The following is an 18,826-nucleotide window of genomic DNA, read 5'->3' as shown; positions in this document are numbered from 1 at the left end:
AAACTAATTACTAGCTCAAATTTCACAACCACCCTAGGCTTCTTCAGCAGGTTTTTTGGCAAGTCAGTGGAGGAAAAAAATATAAACATTCTCAAAAGGTTACTTGTTGGACTGTAGGTGGACTATAAATTCTGGTAAGGATATTGGGTTATTTCTTTCAACTGATAAAATTTAAGGTGTGAATTGTCTTTTAAGTTGCTATTTAAGTAAGTTGTTTCTGAGAGCCTTGCATTACAATTAGCAGTCAAAGAAATTCAAGAGCACATCCATTCTTCAGTTCTAGTTCAAGAGCTGACTTCACTTAAATGCTGATCAGCTGACCTAGAATAACAGTATCAGGCTACTTGTTTGCTGACAAGAATTTTTTATGTCGTCTGCCTGTCAAAATGTAGTATCTGGAAACTGCTCAAGTATTACTTTATGCCTACAGGTATGAAAAAAATGAATTAGGAAGCTAGAAAGAGATATATTCTTGTCTTGAAAGCATGAAAAGGAACAGGCTGAATAAAAATAGAGGTGATTATGAGAGAGGATGTTGAATTCTTGTGTGCCCTACAAACACTGATTTAATCTTGTCTGTTTATAAATACTCTATATCCAAAGATCTGAGAGTGCTTTGTAATAGTAATAATCAGCTCTTGCAGTATTCTTCTCTGAGAAGTGACACATTAGCACAGCCACATGCAGTAGGTTTCATAGTTTCATAGACAGAGGTTAATTGCCCAGTATCATAGAACAGCTAGTGTCAATGCCAAAAATAAAAGCAGTCCTGCTGCTCAGTTTAAAACATAAGGAGAAGCAGCAAGGAACAAGATGTCTATGACTGAAGGAAATCTTATATAGATGTAGCTGTACCAGCACCCATCAGACAACATAGCATGACAATATAATATAGCAGACAAATCCTTTGTTTTGTAACTTTTCTTCAGATATAGTGGCCAGCAGCATCTACAGTTCCACATCCTTGTACAGGTGGATGGACAAGCCCTCACAGCTGTCCCCTCACATGGGCACACCTACTGACAGATGCTGGTTAAAAAAAGATTTTGCCATTTGGGCAGCATCTTTCAGAGGAAAGGAAGCATTAAACAGTTTATTTTAGGTGACACTGGCTTGTTTTTTTTCCAGATTTGCCTTCACGCGCTAATAATGCTGCATGATGAAAGTAGCTTTGTTGTATGCAGTAATGTTTATGTAACAACTGGAAGCTGTAAGCTGGAAGGAGAAAAGAAATCTTAAGTGTTAACTGACTGTATAAACTGAGCTGGTATTGAAAAGATTAAACCCAAAATTTGCACCATATTATGCTGGTAATTTGTTTAATATCTTCTTAATGTGCAAAAAGATGCTGTCAGTTGCCAGACGGAGAGCTGAAAGATGTGCCTGCTTCTCACAGGTGGTGAGTGTAAATGCAAACACACTATCTCAGCATATCTGTCCCTGGAGGAGTACTTTGCATTCCTTTTTAGTAAAGGCTTCACCGTTAACACATCCATCTCTCCAGTGGAAATATTGCCATTCATACTGGGGCAATTACAAAGAAGAAAAAGCTGGGCTATTTCATGCGCTCTAGAGAGGGACACATGAAACATAGATTAAGTAATCTCTGTGTCTGTGAACAAAGGTCTGGAACCTGAAAGGTAAGTCTGCGGAAGAGCATATAAAACAGGCACCAGAATTTGTATTCCAGGAGCTCTGAAGTTGTATAAGTCATGGTATTAAACTGCCTGGTTTTGCTCAGACATGAGAACTTCTATACAAATGCCACCTCAAAAAAAACCCCAAAAAACCAAAAAAGAAGCCAAGTGCTGTTAAACCCACTCATGTTGTTGGAAAAACCCAAAAAGTGTGTATGTAATTAGAACCATGTTTTGCCCCATAAAATCTTATTTTTGTTACCTCCTGAAATATACCAGTGTCAATATTGCTCAGATCCTGTGTTTCTAGGGAAATACTCATGCCATATGCTGGAAAGTTACTGAATTTTGTGAGTAATTTTTTCAGTAGCATTTTCATTTGCTGTTTTTCATATGTTAAATTCTTGTACTTGTTCTTCTGCGGAGGTCTGCAGGTAAACATAATACAGTTCAAAAGCACTTGAAGTGTACATGATACACTCCTGTTCAGTTGCCAGAAGATCTGACAACTGATGGCATCCTTTTGTACACTAAGAAGATATTAAACAAATTACCAGCATAATTTGGTGTAGATTGTGGGTTTAATCCTTTCAAGTGAAACATCGACTAAGTTTATCCAGTCAGCTAACACTTAAGATTTCTTTTCTCTCTTCAACTGACTGCTTAATCATGCTAATCTTATGATATGGTTGACTTGACAATAAATAAATTAAGATCAGATCAGTTCAAGTGAATTACAGATGGTTTAAGATTTCTGGACTGAAAAATGAAATAAATCCACATTTTCAGTTCCTTGGACAAATCTCTAGTTTGCACTACCTTAGATCACCTTATAGATGCCTCTTTAGACACTCTATAATTGCAGGTGACCGACATTCCTGCAAGGGATAGCGTAGGATAGCTATCTAATATTAAACCAAAAATCATTATGGCATTATCTTTTAACTACGCAAAACCTTCTGCATCTTCCAACACCATGCAGAGAGCAGGATTGTCCTCTAGGTTTTACTCTTAAAAAATCTCCATGTTTTTATCAATATGATGTGAGGAAAAAAATTACAGTATTTAGGCATAAAATATCCTCTACTATATATAGCTAATACTTGCTATGTTACTACTCCATGGCTAAGACCATTCTGGAAAAACAGAACTCATCTTGCATAGGAAATAACCTCTCTTACTTTTTTCTCCAGGGGAAGGTAACCAGGCTAGAAAAGTCCCCTTCTGTGGAGGGCTGTGCAGAGGGGAGCCTTGTCAGTGCCCTTAGGTGGCTCTGTGCTGAGGGGAATGGAACATTCCAGCCCAGGGAGCAAATGTGAGCCAGCATTTTCATCTGCACAACTTGGCGAGGCAAGGCAAGATTTTTTTATTGCAGTGGTGACTCAGGCCTAACTTATGCACTTGGAAATTGAATGTTTTTTATTTATTGGTTGCCCAAAATGAGAGCATGCCAGGGCTGCAGAAATGGTGGAAGTTCATAAGTACGCTGGTGTGCCAAGTACAGAGTGCCTGGTGCTGGAGGAGCAGGGAAATACCTTATGTTTTTTCACTTGCATGTGCAAAATAAGTGAATGTTTTCAGATCATGGCAATGTTACTGTATTTGGACTCCTGTTCTCTGATCTGTGGCATGAGGACAGCACAAACATCTGCTGAAGCATTTATGATGGATTATAGGGTGTTAGAGTAACAGGAATAGCACGAGAACATATCAAATGAAACTATTCATTATCAACATTAGGGCTAGATCAGACTGAGTATGATCTATGACCACATACTGAGTAAGAAAAATACAAATGCATGTTGAATAAACAGTGCCAGCTGGTCTTAATAATTTGTGGAAAAATAGTATTCTGTCAAACATATATATACAGGATTAATCTAAACCAAGGATCAACAGGCAGTTTACATTTTTGAGTTCCCTTAGACATTTCTTTCCTTTGAAAGCTTTTCAGTTCTGTTAATGTGTTTTGATTGAGTAAATATGTACAGGGTTTTTCAGATAATGTAGTATGAATTACAGCCAGAATTAATTGCGGCCTTTCCCATGCTTTCAATTCAAAGTCTATATATAACCTGACTTGGTTGTTCAGCACCCTCTAGAGTAAGCAGAAGTTCCAGCAGCCTGTCCTTTCATTCTAGCTAAAGTAATGCGCTCCTCTTTTTGCCATATTGTTGGATTTTCTGATACTCTGAACCTTTAAAAATATTATGGAAGTATTGACACGTGATAAATTATTAAAAAAGTGTTCATATTATAAAAACATTCCTTAAGGTACTTTCACATAAAAACCTTACTTCAGAACCAATTGTTACCTGGCAACCAGGGACAATATTCCTACGGAAGTGTAATTTAACAAGCCTGGGGCTGATGCTTTACCTACTGTAATTGCAAAGGGAGTCTCTGGAAGAAGAGCTGCAAAGTTTAGCCAGTTCTTGTTTAGCAATTTTGTAATTTAGTAATCTTGTTTAGTAATTGTTTACATGAGGGTGGGTCAGCTCCTCTGCCTCTCTCACAGATCCTCCACAGTGCTCTCTATTGTCTATCTGTCTTCTCTTTACAATTTTCTGTCTTTTTACACTGGTGCTTTATATCTTGGATTCTTGAGTTGCTGCTCATTCCTCTATCAATAATGTCACTTCTTTCTGCAATTTTACTTTTATTATTTTGCATAGTTCTCACAATTTAATGAGGTTTTCAGTAGTCTGAGCTAAATGCATGCAGCTCAAGCCTAGCCCTTGGGTCACAGACAGCTCAGTCCAGAGGAGATTAATAACAAATGATGAGAGCCCCCCGGTGTTTCCCCCTGCCCCAGCCTGCTCTGATCTTACACTTCAGGCCAGCACAGTGCTCCATCCCAGCTGAGCTCTCCCAGGCAGGCTGTGCCAGTGCTGTGAAAGGCAACACCATCTCACAGAGCTGCCCGTGCTCATCCAGGTGTAATTCCAGCGTCCTCCCAGAGCATGTCCGGGCTGCTTTGTTGCTGTTGCTGAAACACCAGAATTTGCTGCAGCAAGGACCCAACAAACAGCAGCACACCAATAGCTCCTAGTGGGAAGCTGAGGGTTATGGAAGTTAGTTTTCTGTTTCTATGGCAGTAAATTTTGTCTTTTAAAGAGTGGCAATAAACTGCCAAGAAAAGGGCACCATTTCCCTCTCAGTTTACACTGTTAATTCATTATTCATCATACAGAATTAGAGAGCTTAACTGAAGGTCTCTGAGAGAAGTTTCAAGCAGGACACCATAGAAGTTCAGTAGCTAAGATGCTGTTGATTCTTTAAAATTGAGGTATAACTCAGCCTAAAAAAAAGCAGTTTGACAGATTTTTTTTTTTTCCCCAAAGCATGGTAATTTGTTTGCAAGAACAATATAAGAAGAATTGAACATGGGCTCGATGTCTGGAAGCTACACTTGATACAGAGCTTTTTATTATTCTCATTACTAATGTCATAATATGTTTGCTGCTGCAACCAAAAACTTCGTTAAACAGGTTGGTGATGGAGGAAGATTAGTTCCAGTGCCCAGCCTCAGTGAAGCTGACAGATACCAACCTCTGAGCCTTGTGATTAAAAAAAGAAAATGTTCGCTTTCAAAAAAATCTAAATTTGCTTCAACACCTTTCACATTAAAAGACATTCTTCAAGGGGAGAAAGAAATTTCTGCAGGTAAGATTTTTATTTTTATTCAAAGTGGAAAAATGACTGTTTCCTAGTAGACATAGTAAACATAGTTTAAACTGTGCAGGTAGTATGATGTTTCCTTAGTAAATGGGTAATAACATTTTTCTAGCTTAGTAATGTAATAAATATTTAAGAAAAAAAAAAGTCAAAATCAAAATGGCAAGAAAAAAGGGAAAAAATGACTTTCTGGGAAAAGAGTAAAAAAAGAAAGTCATTTATATTAAAAAGCCTTGATATTTTCTGAACTAGTATTAAACAAATTCAGTTAAGCGTTTTTTTGGTTTTTTTTTCACAAACCTCAAATTCTTAATAGATGTTCTGATGTATGTTGATTAATTGCTACAAAAAAATTTGTTTAGAAATGTACCCTTTGGCTGTATACTCACTTTTAAGTATGTAAGAATGGCTTCAGTTCCACAGCTCTTCCATGCTGGCAGTGCCTGGTGCTGAACTGACCTCTGCACGGGCAAAACCATTTGAAAACAGCTATTGCATCTGACTGGTGTAATTGGATTTTCATAAGACTTTTTCCATGTTTGCAATCTTTGTGGTGTATTTAAAGAGCTTAACTGTCTTTAAATTCCTGTTTCTGTGCCATAGCATAAATTTTGAGGAGATTATAACAGAATTATGAGGTGCAAAATTGAACTATACTGCCTGTATCTTGCTGTACATTCCTTTGAAAAGTGTGCAATTCATGTATGTGTGTTTTCTCACAACAGTTTCATTTTTTTAAAATGTCAATTTTGGCAAAATTATTGATGATATTACTCGCACAACAAATGCATCCATTAAAAACTCTACTAAGAGAAATTAATATAAGCACAGGAAATACCACTTGATCCCACAAGAGGGGATTTCAGGACACAAACATGATAAGAAAAACTTTAATCCTATGTCTTACAGTCAGGAGAAGTCAGCTGGCTTGTCCTGAATTTAAAAAAAAAAAATCATCTCATTAAAAAGTCTGAGAAAAACATTGCAAAATCTCATTAAAATTCTTACAAAACCTTTCTAGTCTTTTCTGTAAAGGTTAAATGTCATGTGCAGAAAGTATTAAGAAAGTCCTTTAACATAAGCAAGGAGGTTTGTAATTGAATTTCCTTTTTTATGTGACAAAGATTAGCATTTCCAATCCTTTTAGAATTATGAAACATATATTAACCTTCTTTTTGGTTAAAAATAAACACAAACAGGATTCATAGTAGATGACTTCATAATGTCAGCTTATCATAATATCTTCAAGGATTAAAAACAAAAAAAAGGAGTAAACCACAGATTCTTGGATGTATTTGGAAATCTAATCCCTGTGTTCATTTTAATTTGGTAACCAATGTGTTTTTTCTGTTAGTGTAATGGAAATGTATTTGATATTATAAAGACATTTTTGTAGAGGTGCTTTGGTACCTGCGTTTTGGTTGTACAATAATTGAATGCAAAATTAAGTCAGAATTAATCTGTTGTTTTCCTCCAAAATTAGCTGACATAGTCCCTGGGCAGAGTTAACGTTACTGGCAGACCTATATCTCATTTATGTATTGCAAAAATGAAGAAAAATTTGGGTCTTTGTAAGGCATCTATACAAAATTCAGAATTCCCTAATACTTTTTATGCAGTAGATTTAATTTTATTCCTATTTTTAACATTCTGTGTGGACTCCACTGAGTCATTTTGGGTTTTGGAGCCTCTGCCATTAAAGACAAAACACACTACATGTCTAGTTTATTTGTATCAGCATCATAGTTACAGGTGGAAGCACTTGAGAATAATGATGAACACAGAAATTTGAAAATAGCTCTAATCAAACCCAGGACTCCTATGTACTCTTTCCATCAATTATCAGTAGTAAACAATAACCAAGTAGTAAACCAATAAACAATTTCATATCAAAATGATTAAGCATGGTAGGAATGGTAGGTAGCACCATTTATTCTTGCTATATGAAAAAATACTGTGCTCATAATTTTATCACACAAAGGTTATCTTCTTTTACTCAGGTGTCTCGTCTTACCAGTTGCTCAACTATGAAGACAAATCAGATGTTTCTCTTAATGGCAGAAAAGGCAATCAGATAATGAATGATGTTGGTTTTGATGTTGCTGGATCAGATTCTATTGCCTTTAAAGCTTCATTTGGCATAGTGACCAAACACGAAGTTGAAGTACCAACATTACTGAAAGAACTTACTACAAGGTTGTATTCTGTGTTTTGATTTCTGTTTCCATAATTCTATTTCATACAGTTAGGCTGAAAGTCTGAAGTTGTTAGGTTTCGATTATTTTTAGCCAATCAGTAGAGTCGCCATCTGATATTTTCAAGGGTATCAGGTTGGATCACTGGGATTAGACACATGAGTTGTATAATAAAGGCTGTAAAACTTTTCTGAATTCTTTGAATTACAGTGCATGTCTCAGGGAAAAAGAAAAAACAAATTCAGAAAGGAAGAGTCCATCCAAACTCCTATCGTGTTATACCATGGTATTGAAAATTTGAAATCTACTTTGAATGACATTAGCTAAATTCAGGTTTCAGAAATAGGATTTCTTTGCCTTTGATGAACTATAGAGCCATATGTGTTGTTGCCATTGTAGGTACTTAGAGGTTTTATGAAGCTATTACACAGCCTTTTCTGCAAAAAGCAAAATAGTTTTATCTAGTTAAATTTTCATAACCTTCTGTGACTTTTCTTTAAATGAAGGCTCTTCTACAAACATTCTTGTTGAATTGTGGACCCTGAAAATTAATTCTTCTTCCTGTGGTGCTAGCACAGATGTCAAATGTGTACAAATATGATGTGACTAATTCTAGGTGTAGTTCCTTTTTTATATTTCAAAGATTGTCCCTTGGTAACAATGTAATCCCACTGAATCCCAGCAGTGCATCCCAGTAAATTATTTACTATACATGATGCAACATTTGGAATTTGCAAATATATATTGTTATCTTGTTGGTATTTACCAAGAAGTGCATGCCATTTTGTATCTGTAACCTCTCCTTCCCTATTTTCCTAGTTTATTTGTAACATCCAAACATTATCATTAATAACTGGGGGTGAGTGAAGAGGATCTAGTCTCCTGAAAAAAGACTCACTGTTATAGAACTAACTGCCACTGTTTGTAGAAATTCTTCTACAATCACTTGTTTCATGATTGTTCAGTATTGTTTATAAGGGCTTTGACATATATATTAACATAGGGCTTTTTTTGGTTAGTGGCACTAAAACCAGAGTCCCAGATATCCTCTCTAATATCTGTAGAATACTGGCTTTCCTTGAATTTTTTACTTCTATTCCCAAACACTGAAAACCAGTATTAAGTTTCCCGACATCTCCTTGGTCAGTTCTTTTACTGCTATGAAACAGACATTATGGTGATTTATTTACTGATTTAAAGTTACTTAGCTGCTTTGTAAACTGCTAATTACATCTGAATTTCCTTTCTGCCTCCCTCTTGATTTTAGAAAAATAAACTTTGATCATTGTCTAGTCCATCAATCAAGAAAAAGTAGGATGGAAATTTTGTGTGTGGTCGTGGAAAGTATTCGAACTACAAGGCAGTGCTCATTAACTGTCCATACTGGAATGCGTGGAGAGACAATGAGGGTAAATATGTTTGACAAAGTTCTGTAACTCAAATGATCACACATAAAAAGCTCATTATTATAAATTTTATGGTTTGACTTAATTGTGTTTTCATAATGTAAGCTCAGAAAAAATCTAAAGTAAATCAATATTATTGTACTACTGTAAAGTGGTTTAAAAGTTGGGCTTTTGTTAGCAGTGCTGTTATGACAGTGGGATGGGAAATGCATGAAAGGATGGCTAGACAATGAGCCATTGCTTGGGGTAAAGTCTCGGCAAAAATGTGGAATTTACTACTTCTTAGTTTGACTTTCTAATAATATGTAACCTTTCTTTCATTATTATGGTCATCTTCTGTAACACATTGGAATTTCAGGTTATTATTTGAAGGATTGGCATCTTACTCCCTGTCTTATGCTCTTTCTCCCCCTTCCCCCTCGATGTGTAATAATAATGAAACTTACAAGTCTTCTAACTTTGCTCTTTCTAGTATTAATAAATCGTTCACATAATTTTCAGTAAGTGATGCAAATTACTCTCTCTGTATCAAAATTTATTAAAATGCAAAGTAGTTAATAGAAAATTCTTCGGTTGTGAAATTTGATCTTCAATTTCAAAGTTCCCCCTGGCGTTATAATTCTCAATATATGAAGTTAAGATTAGTATTTTGTTTATTTATTCATTTCAATTTGTAATGTTTTTTCTTTTGATCCTTCTCTAAATTACAGTTTCACATAATTGAAGATCAGAATTATAAAGGGCGGGACAAAGCCATTGTTTTTCCTGCACATACAACTATTGCTTTTAGTGTATTTGAACTCTACATCCATTTGGATGGTAATTTCGGTAAGTGATGTGAATTACTGTCATTACTGCTATTATTTATAATGATCTACGTTTTTAAATCTGTTTTATTGCTCTTGAGATACATAAGCCCTGATCCCATACAATGGGGTGCTTTAATTTTATGCACATAAGTATTCTGACATTCTGACAGAAACAGTACTTACAAAGATAAACAAGGCAGGTGCTAGAAAATAGTTTGCTGTGGGAACTTTTCTTAAAAATTACTCTTGGTATTTTAAAACTGTGGTTGCATGGAACAAAAAGCCCCACTTAGCTATATTTCTAGATGGTGAGGAACAGGTTTCTGAGACTATCTCATCAGTTTTGCATAAAATAGGCAAGTACAAAGATACAAGCAAAGAAAAAAGTGTACAGAATTTCTAAACTAGTAACATTTTTTTCTGTTGGGGCTCTAATTTCAGTGTGATACATCATTTGCACATATAAACATCTAAAGCCATTTAGGAGGAATTAATTGCTGCAATTGGAAACAAATAAAAAAATTGCACTGCATAGATTTTACCTTAAAGTGTTTCTTCCAAGTTATAGATAAAATTCAATATTGGAAGTGATAAGTACAGAACTTACAACCTTGATTACTGTTTCATTTCTACTTTCAAGTAAGACTACAGAAATGTTTGTCCTTCAGAATCAGGGCTTCCACTGTTATGCTACTAGCTGTCTTGACCCCTTAACATGACCAAAATTTGTGTGTGAACCAAAACAGGCTCTGAGGATGTTAATTGAAAGCCACCAACAGTTAAAAATTCCCATCAAATCCGTGTTTCTTGATTCTGTGGGCTATTACTGTGTGCAGACTTGTATTAAAAAGTTATATAGCCATTAAAAACATTAGCAAAGCTAAATTTAATAACTGTTAACTTTATTGATTAGAAAGCGTATTAAATTGTTGTGTAATTATGGCTTTTATATTTAGTCCTTTTAAAAACTTTTTAATTTTTATAGAACTCTGTGTGACTCCAATTGCAAAAGGAGGATTTGAAAGAGAGAAATCTGGATCATCTTCACTGACCAAATTCAGGAGATTAAAGAATAATCTGTTTCATCGAAGTATGTCTTTTGATATTTATCTACAAAACTGTATCTTTGTTTCTTTAATTTCTGCCCAAGATGAATGTTTAAAGAAAAAAAAAATTGATGCAAAATGAACCTCTCAATTTCTAGTGTATTGAAATGATTATAGAGTTATTAAAATTTACATTTGAGAACCTGTCTCTCAGAAATAACAAATCTGTTCATTAAACTCTAAAGATCTAGAAACGTATGGCTGTTGATAAACTGGTAGTGAGTAGTTACACAGCTAACTTAATATTGAGCCCATTTCATGTGTTTGCCATTCACAGCTCGTATTATGTAAGTTATAATTATAGTAATTATTGAAGGCAAAAGCTGTAAGTTTAAATATCAAACAATATTAACTTCAATAATTGAATTAAGCACTATGTTCCTGTGGCAGGATACCATCATAGTCCTCTTTCTTCATTCTAATATGAACATAGCATCCAACAAAAATGTGGATCCCTGTATGCAGCTTTAGACCAGGATCTTAAACTTATAACACTCCTTGGTGCAAGTACTTTGGAAATCTGCAGATCTGAGTGTGAAGACAAATGCTGAGCAGTAAACATGTCCCAGAAGCTGCTGTGTACAGGTGTTCTTCCTCCACTGTATCCCATTCTTGCTCAAAGGACTTTTATGCACCAAGCCTTCAGTGCTGCTCCAGTCCACACAAGGGGAATAAACCTTCAGTGGGTATGACACATCTCAGGAACTGTAGCTGCCTAAACATTCTTCACTCAGTCTAGTCAGTCCCTGAAGAGAGAGGGAAAGGTAGGTAGTTCCTACCTGGCACACCTGGATGCTAAGAAATCTGCTAGGAGGTTAACAAGGAGTCCTCTGAGTTTTCTAAACATATTAAGTATCAGTGAGATTTTTTTGTAAATAATAGGAAATAAAAGTGAATTTACAATGTTTAGAACATAAAACTATAAATGCAAAAGTAGATACAAGAAAGTACACAGCTCTGGTTTGACTTTGCACCAGTTTCTCAGAAGCCTGCTGTATGCCTATCCTTTAGGTATATTTCTAAAAATATAATTACATTGGTCATATACAAAAAATTCTGGCTTTTGTCAGTGTCTTAAGTGAAGTTGAAGAAAAATTTTCATCACAAAGGGTTTTTGATGGGAAGCTATATGGCATGCTTAGAACAGTTTTGTCCATCAGTTGTTATTTCTATAATTAAACTGATATTTTTTAAACAGATCATAATGTAATAACAAAATACTGCTTCTTTTCCTTGTGTGTTCTTTTTCAGATAAAGGAGTAGTGGAAATCGTTGCTGACTCTGATCCTTACTTGGAGGACCTTTTTGCAGATTATTATGAAAAAGCTGCAAGCATGACTGATCTCTCTACAAGCTATCTCAGAGATGGTTCTCATATCCGAATTAATTTACTCAACAACGACATCCCGAAAGGCCCCTGTGTCCTTTGTGGAATGGGAAGTTCAAAAAGGGAGACAGTCTATGGATGCCTGGAGTGTTCTTTTAATGGACAGAAGTATGTACGACTGCATGCTGTGCCCTGTTTTGACCTCTGGCATAAGAGAATGAAGTAACTGAACTGGGTAAGTGCCTGTTATCACAGACATGGGCATAACTGTGCCACAAACTTTTCAGAGTTAGTAAATATATCTCCAATTGTGAAATGCAAAACAGTGAAAGTGCAAAACATTTTATTACGCTGTTATGTTCAAATTCTGTGCTTCACAGTCAACGACCTCTGCTTTAAAATGCACATGAATTTCCTGACATTCCTGTTTTTCCTAGAACCTTCTCATTATCATAATGAAAAACATACTTTTAAATAGTATTTTCATAATGTCAAAATATATGCTAGAACTTAAAAGTTGTTTACACAAACTTGTTGTTAAACCCCAAAATGTTGCCTTTCTCTACACTGGCATATGACGGTTAAATGAGAATATTTGTTAATAATTTAGTGTTCTCATGAATGTTTAATTGAAGTATCAGATTAAAAAACATGCTAAAACTTAGCTCAGTCTAATGTTTCAGTTACAAAAGGGAACAACTGGAACTATGGATGGGAGCTTCATATTAGGGCACTGTTGCTGAATATCAAGTCTGTTTAATTATGAAAAAGTACCAGCCCGTCTACCTGCTGCAGTTGGATTCTGTGTCACAGCTGCTCTTGACTTTCTTTTATGTGCTCAGGAAAAAACTGCTTAGCAGCAAATGTTTTGGAAGCTTATGAAAATAATGTAACTGCTCACTCCAACAAGACTTCAGGGGTGAAAGTCTTTAACAGATGCATCCCAGCCTCAGGAAATGGAGTCTGTTGAGTACTAGAACACCACAGAGCTGTGTCCAGGGCTGGGATTGGGCTGTGGGGCAGGGTGCTGTTAAACCTCTCACCACACTGTTTTACACTGGCAGAGCAAAAAACCTTTTTATACCTTTTAAAATTATTTCAAGGATAACCTAGGTATGGAATTTTTTTTCCTTTGCACTGCAACTTTCACTGTGTACACCTGATTATTACGTTGAAATGAATACAGCAATTGCTCTTCGTGTGAGAAGAGTGATGTTACTCAAGTGTTGTGTTCTACACAAGCAGAACAGTTAACAGAAACAAGTACTATTAACTACTGCTACTTCTTTGCATTTTTCCAATGAGGAAAACCAGAATGATGGCCAAATAATTAATTACTTAGGTTTATATAGCATCTCCCATCATCTTCAACCTTAATCAATTAGATTATGATAGTGTAGATTTTTGATGCTTGATGCTGCTGAAAAAAACTGAGTCACTTCATGATTTTACTAAGCCAAAGTTTAAACACTCACTTAAAATACTACTTTCTCTTCAATACCAAATTCTTCTTGTTTATATTACATCAAAAAGGTTATTTTAAGTTGTTTTACAAACATTTTTTGTTTTTATCTTAACATTCCATAGAGAGAGTTGGCCCATTTTAAGGCCCTTTATAATTAATTGCTACAAATGGCCTTTCCTCAAGAAGATAGGCTAGGAGCCTGCAGGGGTCTAAGAGTTATATTCCTGGGATTCTCTTTTTATTTTACAGGGGATTTAGAAGTGTTTACCAGTTACATTCCAGCAATGTCATAGGTTACTGTAACATTTGTGTGCTCAATAGAACAGAAATAATTATTTTCATTGGTATTTCACCAAATGAGAGATTAGTGAGCAATACTGTAGATTGTAAGAAGCACAAATATTAGATCATGGTGTACTTCAATTTTTATTTCTTTCTTTAGAAACATCTGACACATTTCATTAGCTGAATGTTAAAAATAAGATTTTTACAGTCACCTTAAGAGATATAAAAAGATTCCACTATAAAAAAAATACAAAAATTCTGTGACGAAGTATTATTATTTAGAATTCAGTGTGCAGAAAACAGCCAAAGATTTTTTAAAGTACTTAGAGTTCATCATGCTGGTAGACATTGTACTCCTTTGCTGATATGAAGCCATCTCCATCATGATCATTCTTCTTAAATATATCAGCTAAGATTTCATCATGGGCAGAAGGGTGACGTTTTTTGCCATCTCTTGCAAATTCTTCCTTCAAATACTGGCTTATCTAGAAGAAAAGAAAAAAGTCAAATCATTGTGACTTTTATGTCAGTACTCAATCTAGCTATCTTCAAGGACACTGGGGTATACAAGTAATGTACTGTGAGTCCAGTGCAGACACATCCACAGTTTGTCTACAGGAAGTGTGAGACTGATTAATGTATTAAAGCAAATTTCAGCAAACCAAGTACAGCGCAGTTTGTGTTAACACACAGAAACCTTTCATGATCAGCTGCAACAGAGGCAGCTCATGTAAAGATAAAACTGATGCAGCCACACTTACAGTTTTATAAATTATTTGTTTCAAATTATTTGCATCATATTACCTCAAGTTCAGAGAGTTTCTTGTCTCCGTCTTTGTCTATTTGATTAAATGCTTCAACACTACGAGGTCCTTTATTTACTGCATAAAGTTCAATCTCAAAGATCAGTGTTGCATTGGGTGGAATCTTGCCCTGTGCTATGAATAAAAGAAAAAATGCATTTAAGGAATCAGACACTAGGGGCAGAGATCACATGTATGATAAATTCACAGGTAAAGCATTTTTTAATCAAAAAAAGGCTGTGTTAATCTTCAGATTAAACTCTGAATTCAAATGTTGTACATCTAGACAGGAAGATTGTGCTAGATAAATGATTTTGGAAGAAACTTGCTAATTATGTACTTGCCTGAAACAAAACTTTATTGCATACCAATTCAGGTACTTTCAGAAATTAGATGAATGGTTATCATGAAAAACAAGTACTTCTAAAGTTCTCACTCTTTCACATCCTGTCATAGGGCTTATTTAGAGATTGGTTCTTTATTAAGCAGCTACAATCTGATTTAAAATATAACAGAAGTGGATCAATGCTCCTATGCATTGTCTGTGTGAAGAAACAGACATGTTTTACCTACTTGTAGGAATTATACCTATGGTAAAAGTTATTTTACATACACTGTAAAATAATGTTTAAAATGTACATCTCAAAAAGCAGCAACAAAATGTAAGTCATCTGACTTGCTAAAAATCCCCACAGAAACTTCACACTACTGGAATACTTTGTCTGGCCTCTGAATTAAGAAAACAACTGTTAGAATTCTTTGTTCCTGGATCAAAGCAGTTTCTGCCACCTGATGTAAAACCAGCTCTGTCTACAAACACAGGTCCATGTATCATGCATCTGGCAAAAAAAAAGGAACTGAAAAGACACAGCAACAAACCAATGAGGTCTAAAAACAGTGCCAAAAGAGCATAAAGAAATCATGCAGTGTAAAATTAAAATGTAAACATGCAAGCTGCCAAAGCCAGTGAGCATGACACTGTAACCTCAGAATTTTGAGCTCATGTACATCCTTCATAAACTGAAGACAAGCTAAAGAATCTACACTGTTTGTAAACAGAAGATAAACAAAACTATTACACTACTCATCTCAAGTAGCCATAGTAAAAATAACAGAGTTCAAAAGGTTTTAACTTTCCATGCTTTAGAAAAGTAGAAGTTTTAAATACATCTGAATATAAATCATGATTTAAATACACCTTACAAAAGAAAGATACAATACTAGAATTCAGTGCTAGCAGTTTATAAATATACATACCAACAAAGGAAAGACATGTAAAGGTTTAGAAAGCCACATGCATTCTTTTCTAATTCAAGATTAGGCAGGTATCTTCCCCAGCATGCAGGAATATGCTGAGACAGAGGACAGGTGTGCTGTAGGAAAATACTACTTCCTTCAAGTGCTACCTGGAACAAACAGTTAACACTAGTATTAAAGAACATTTTTTATTTGCATCAGTGTTTTTCCTTTTTGTATGAAATTGTATTAAAGACAAAATTGATGCACTGAATTCTTACATATCAATACCAAAATATTATTATAGAGCAGGAGCTACCTTTTCACAGAACTACTACACCCAGGTCAGAGCTGAATTTATCTGTATTTGAGTGCTGATACACTGCATAAAACTTGTACTGGAACTTTTTTTAGTAATCTGCACACTGAATTATCTTCTATTCAAATCAGATTTCATGCACTGCACTGCTGCAATTACTGTGTAATGTGATAATGAGAGCCATTAACTATTCAGAATGTAAGCAGTATTTTAAGCAAATTATTTCTACTTAGATTAATTGCACTGCATTATAGTCCATTTTACTCAGAAGATGCAGATTTTCATTAAAAGGCTAAACAGGTAGCAGTCAAATAATAAACCCCAAATTTGACTGGAATTTAATATATTAACACAACAATGCTGACATGGCTCATGGAGATCTTCCTTTTGCTGCCCGTTTTTCACACTATGGCAATACTTGGGAAAACACTTTGGGTGGCATGAGTTCTAATGGGAACTGCAAGGCCTGGGTGTGGGTCTGTGGTCAGGACTACCTAAACTGTGTAGCAAAGAGCTGTTGGGGCTGGGGCTGCACTGCCTCCAAATGGGAGCATCAGTTCTCACAGACATTTACAGCACTGTATGTTTCAAAGGGTAAAAAACACAGGAAAGACAAAGCTTAGAGTTAGAACTTCTTTTTTACCATATCCTTGCTGTCCGTATGCTAATGATGGAGGAATTGTCACTTTCCGTTTTTCTCCAGGACACATATTCATCATGGCAATATCTAAGCCTTTTATGACTTGTCCAACACCCAGAACAAACCATTTTGGATGACCTTCATTTTGCGTCCGACTATTAAAAAAAATTGTGCATGAGTAACATTAATATAATGTTTTTTAACATAAATATAACTTTTAGTTGCAGTTAGTAAGAACATAGATTATTAGCACACAAGAATGTTTAGAGTGCAAGAATACAAAATATCAACACTTTTTCTGCTACATTTATAATTTAAGGTCAAATCATCATATATGCAAGGGGAGACCTCCTTTAAAAAAAAAAAAGAAAAAAAACCCACTTGTTTTTGAGCTTCTTATAAAAATATCAGATCTTCCTGATCACACATGCTGCATGCCAGAAACAAGGTGCCACTGCTGGAAGTCTCCAAGAAGGGGAATGTGGGGAGCACTAGGAAGTGAAAATGTCTTCAGAACACTGTGGGATGGGACTGAGAGTACAGGTGTGTGCTGGTGGAACCTGGCAATGTCGGCTGCAGTTCTGTGTGCTCACCTACCACTCTGGCCAGCTCAGACAGCCAAAGCGTGAGACAGCTTCTGGTCATGAGGCCTCCCCAGGATGGGCACTGCATCGAAGAGCAACTGAGCAAAACATCCAGAGAACAACGCTCTATGTACCAGTCAGACACTTCAACAGGTAAAGAAATGCAAGTTAAATGGTACTGTTAAATGTGGAATTATCCTATATACTGAAGTTTTTCTTAAATTATACAAGTGGGGGAACGGATCAAGACTTTCTAATGAGTTAGGCTATTGTCTGAGGATAGATGGATGGGGCAAAGTGAAAAAGTAAAAGACAAAATGATAACTTTGTGGTAAAATGGACGGCACAATGAATCAAGAAGGAAAACAGGCACGAGGCAAAAAGGCTGCAAACCACTAGTATAATCATGTGGTTGCACTGCACAGTGCCAACTATGTGGAAGGGGATGCTATATAAAAGTTTCTGCCTAAAATTGTCAGCGTGCATTCCTACCAGGAGCTCCTCCTCCCAACCCGAGCTTTTCTGCACAGGTTACAGTACAGAACATGGCAAGTATCAACATAATGGGTCTTTTTTTCCAGTCTGACAAAGGGGGGCTCCATGTGAAGTGTGGGCTATAAGCTTTCGAAGTTTCTCCCTAGGGACCCTAGGATTTCTAGGGACTCTCTAGTTTGACCCTAGGGAAACTTCAACACTCAGCTGAGGAAAAGTAAAGGCTGAGACGGGCGAAATCCCCATGCTGATGTAGTCAGCACGGGCCCCGAGCTGCGGGCACTCCGGGAGCGCCCCCAGTGCCGCTAATCCGGCTGCGGGTGCGCGGAGCGGCTGTGCCCCGCGGAGCGCCCGCCGCCCGTCCCCCGACCCGGGGCTCACCTGCAGTAAAACTTGGATCCGTCGCTGGCCAGGAATCCGTCATAGTGCGCGTTCAGCAGGTCGCCCTTCTTGCTCTTGGGGCTGCAGGTCTCGGGGAGGTGCAGCACCTCTATCTGAACCTCCTCTGCTGCCGCCGTGCCGCCCTCGGCTCGCGCCGGGGCCGCCAGCAGCGCCAGCGGCAGCAGCAGCAGGCTCAGCCCTCGGCCCATGTCGCTCCGAGGCGGCCGCCGGCGTGGCACTGTCCCCGAGGGGCGGGGGCCGAGCCAGCGCCGCCGCTCCGCCTCAGCCGCGCCGGACGTGGGGACGAGCCCGGCCCAGGCAGCGGCCGCGGGGCGGGCGGTTCTTCGGGCCGCCCTCTCCGCTCAGGAAGTGGAAGGGACGTCGGCAGCGGCCGCGGGGTGGCGGGGCCGGGAGCGCGGCCGGGCGCGCATGGGGGATGCAGAGCGCCCCGCGGGGCGGGCGG

The 18,826-nt window shown here is 37.1% G+C and overlaps 2 protein-coding genes across 3 annotated transcripts; one reads left to right on the top strand and one right to left on the bottom strand.

Annotated features, from left to right (window-relative positions):
• The first annotated feature begins 1,293 nt into the window (after positions 1-1,293).
• PJVK (pejvakin) lies at positions 1,294-12,985 on the top strand. Its single transcript, XM_064434320.1, has 6 exons — positions 1,294-5,303; positions 7,316-7,511; positions 8,778-8,919; positions 9,627-9,744; positions 10,711-10,815; positions 12,083-12,985. The coding sequence occupies exons 1-6, from the start codon at positions 5,093-5,095 to the stop codon at positions 12,382-12,384; spliced, it is 1,074 nt and encodes a 357-aa protein (XP_064290390.1). The 5' UTR covers positions 1,294-5,092; the 3' UTR covers positions 12,385-12,985.
• A 1,044-nt stretch (positions 12,986-14,029) lies between these two features.
• Positions 14,030-18,708, bottom strand: FKBP7 (FKBP prolyl isomerase 7). Of its 2 annotated transcripts, XR_010369186.1 has the most exons (5): positions 18,364-18,708; positions 16,910-17,061; positions 15,969-16,113; positions 14,713-14,846; positions 14,165-14,393 (listed from the first exon to the last, which is right to left on the bottom strand). XR_010369186.1 is itself a non-coding variant. In XM_064434325.1 (4 exons), exons 1-4 carry the CDS (start codon positions 18,570-18,572, stop codon positions 14,232-14,234), a joined length of 657 nt encoding a protein of 218 aa, XP_064290395.1. In that variant the 5' UTR covers positions 18,573-18,708; the 3' UTR covers positions 14,030-14,231. The 2 variants fall into 2 exon arrangements, 1 of the variants encoding a protein (XP_064290395.1); XM_064434325.1 differs by lacking the exon at positions 15,969-16,113 and having other exon boundaries at positions 14,030-14,393.
• Positions 18,709-18,826: the final 118 nt, after the last annotated feature.

This window comes from Passer domesticus, chromosome 10 (genome assembly GCF_036417665.1).
Source record: "Passer domesticus isolate bPasDom1 chromosome 10, bPasDom1.hap1, whole genome shotgun sequence".
Classification (NCBI taxonomy): domain Eukaryota; kingdom Metazoa; phylum Chordata; class Aves; order Passeriformes; family Passeridae; genus Passer; species Passer domesticus.
The sequence above is the reverse complement of the archived record's forward strand: the minus strand, read 5'-3'. Positions and strand labels throughout refer to the sequence as shown.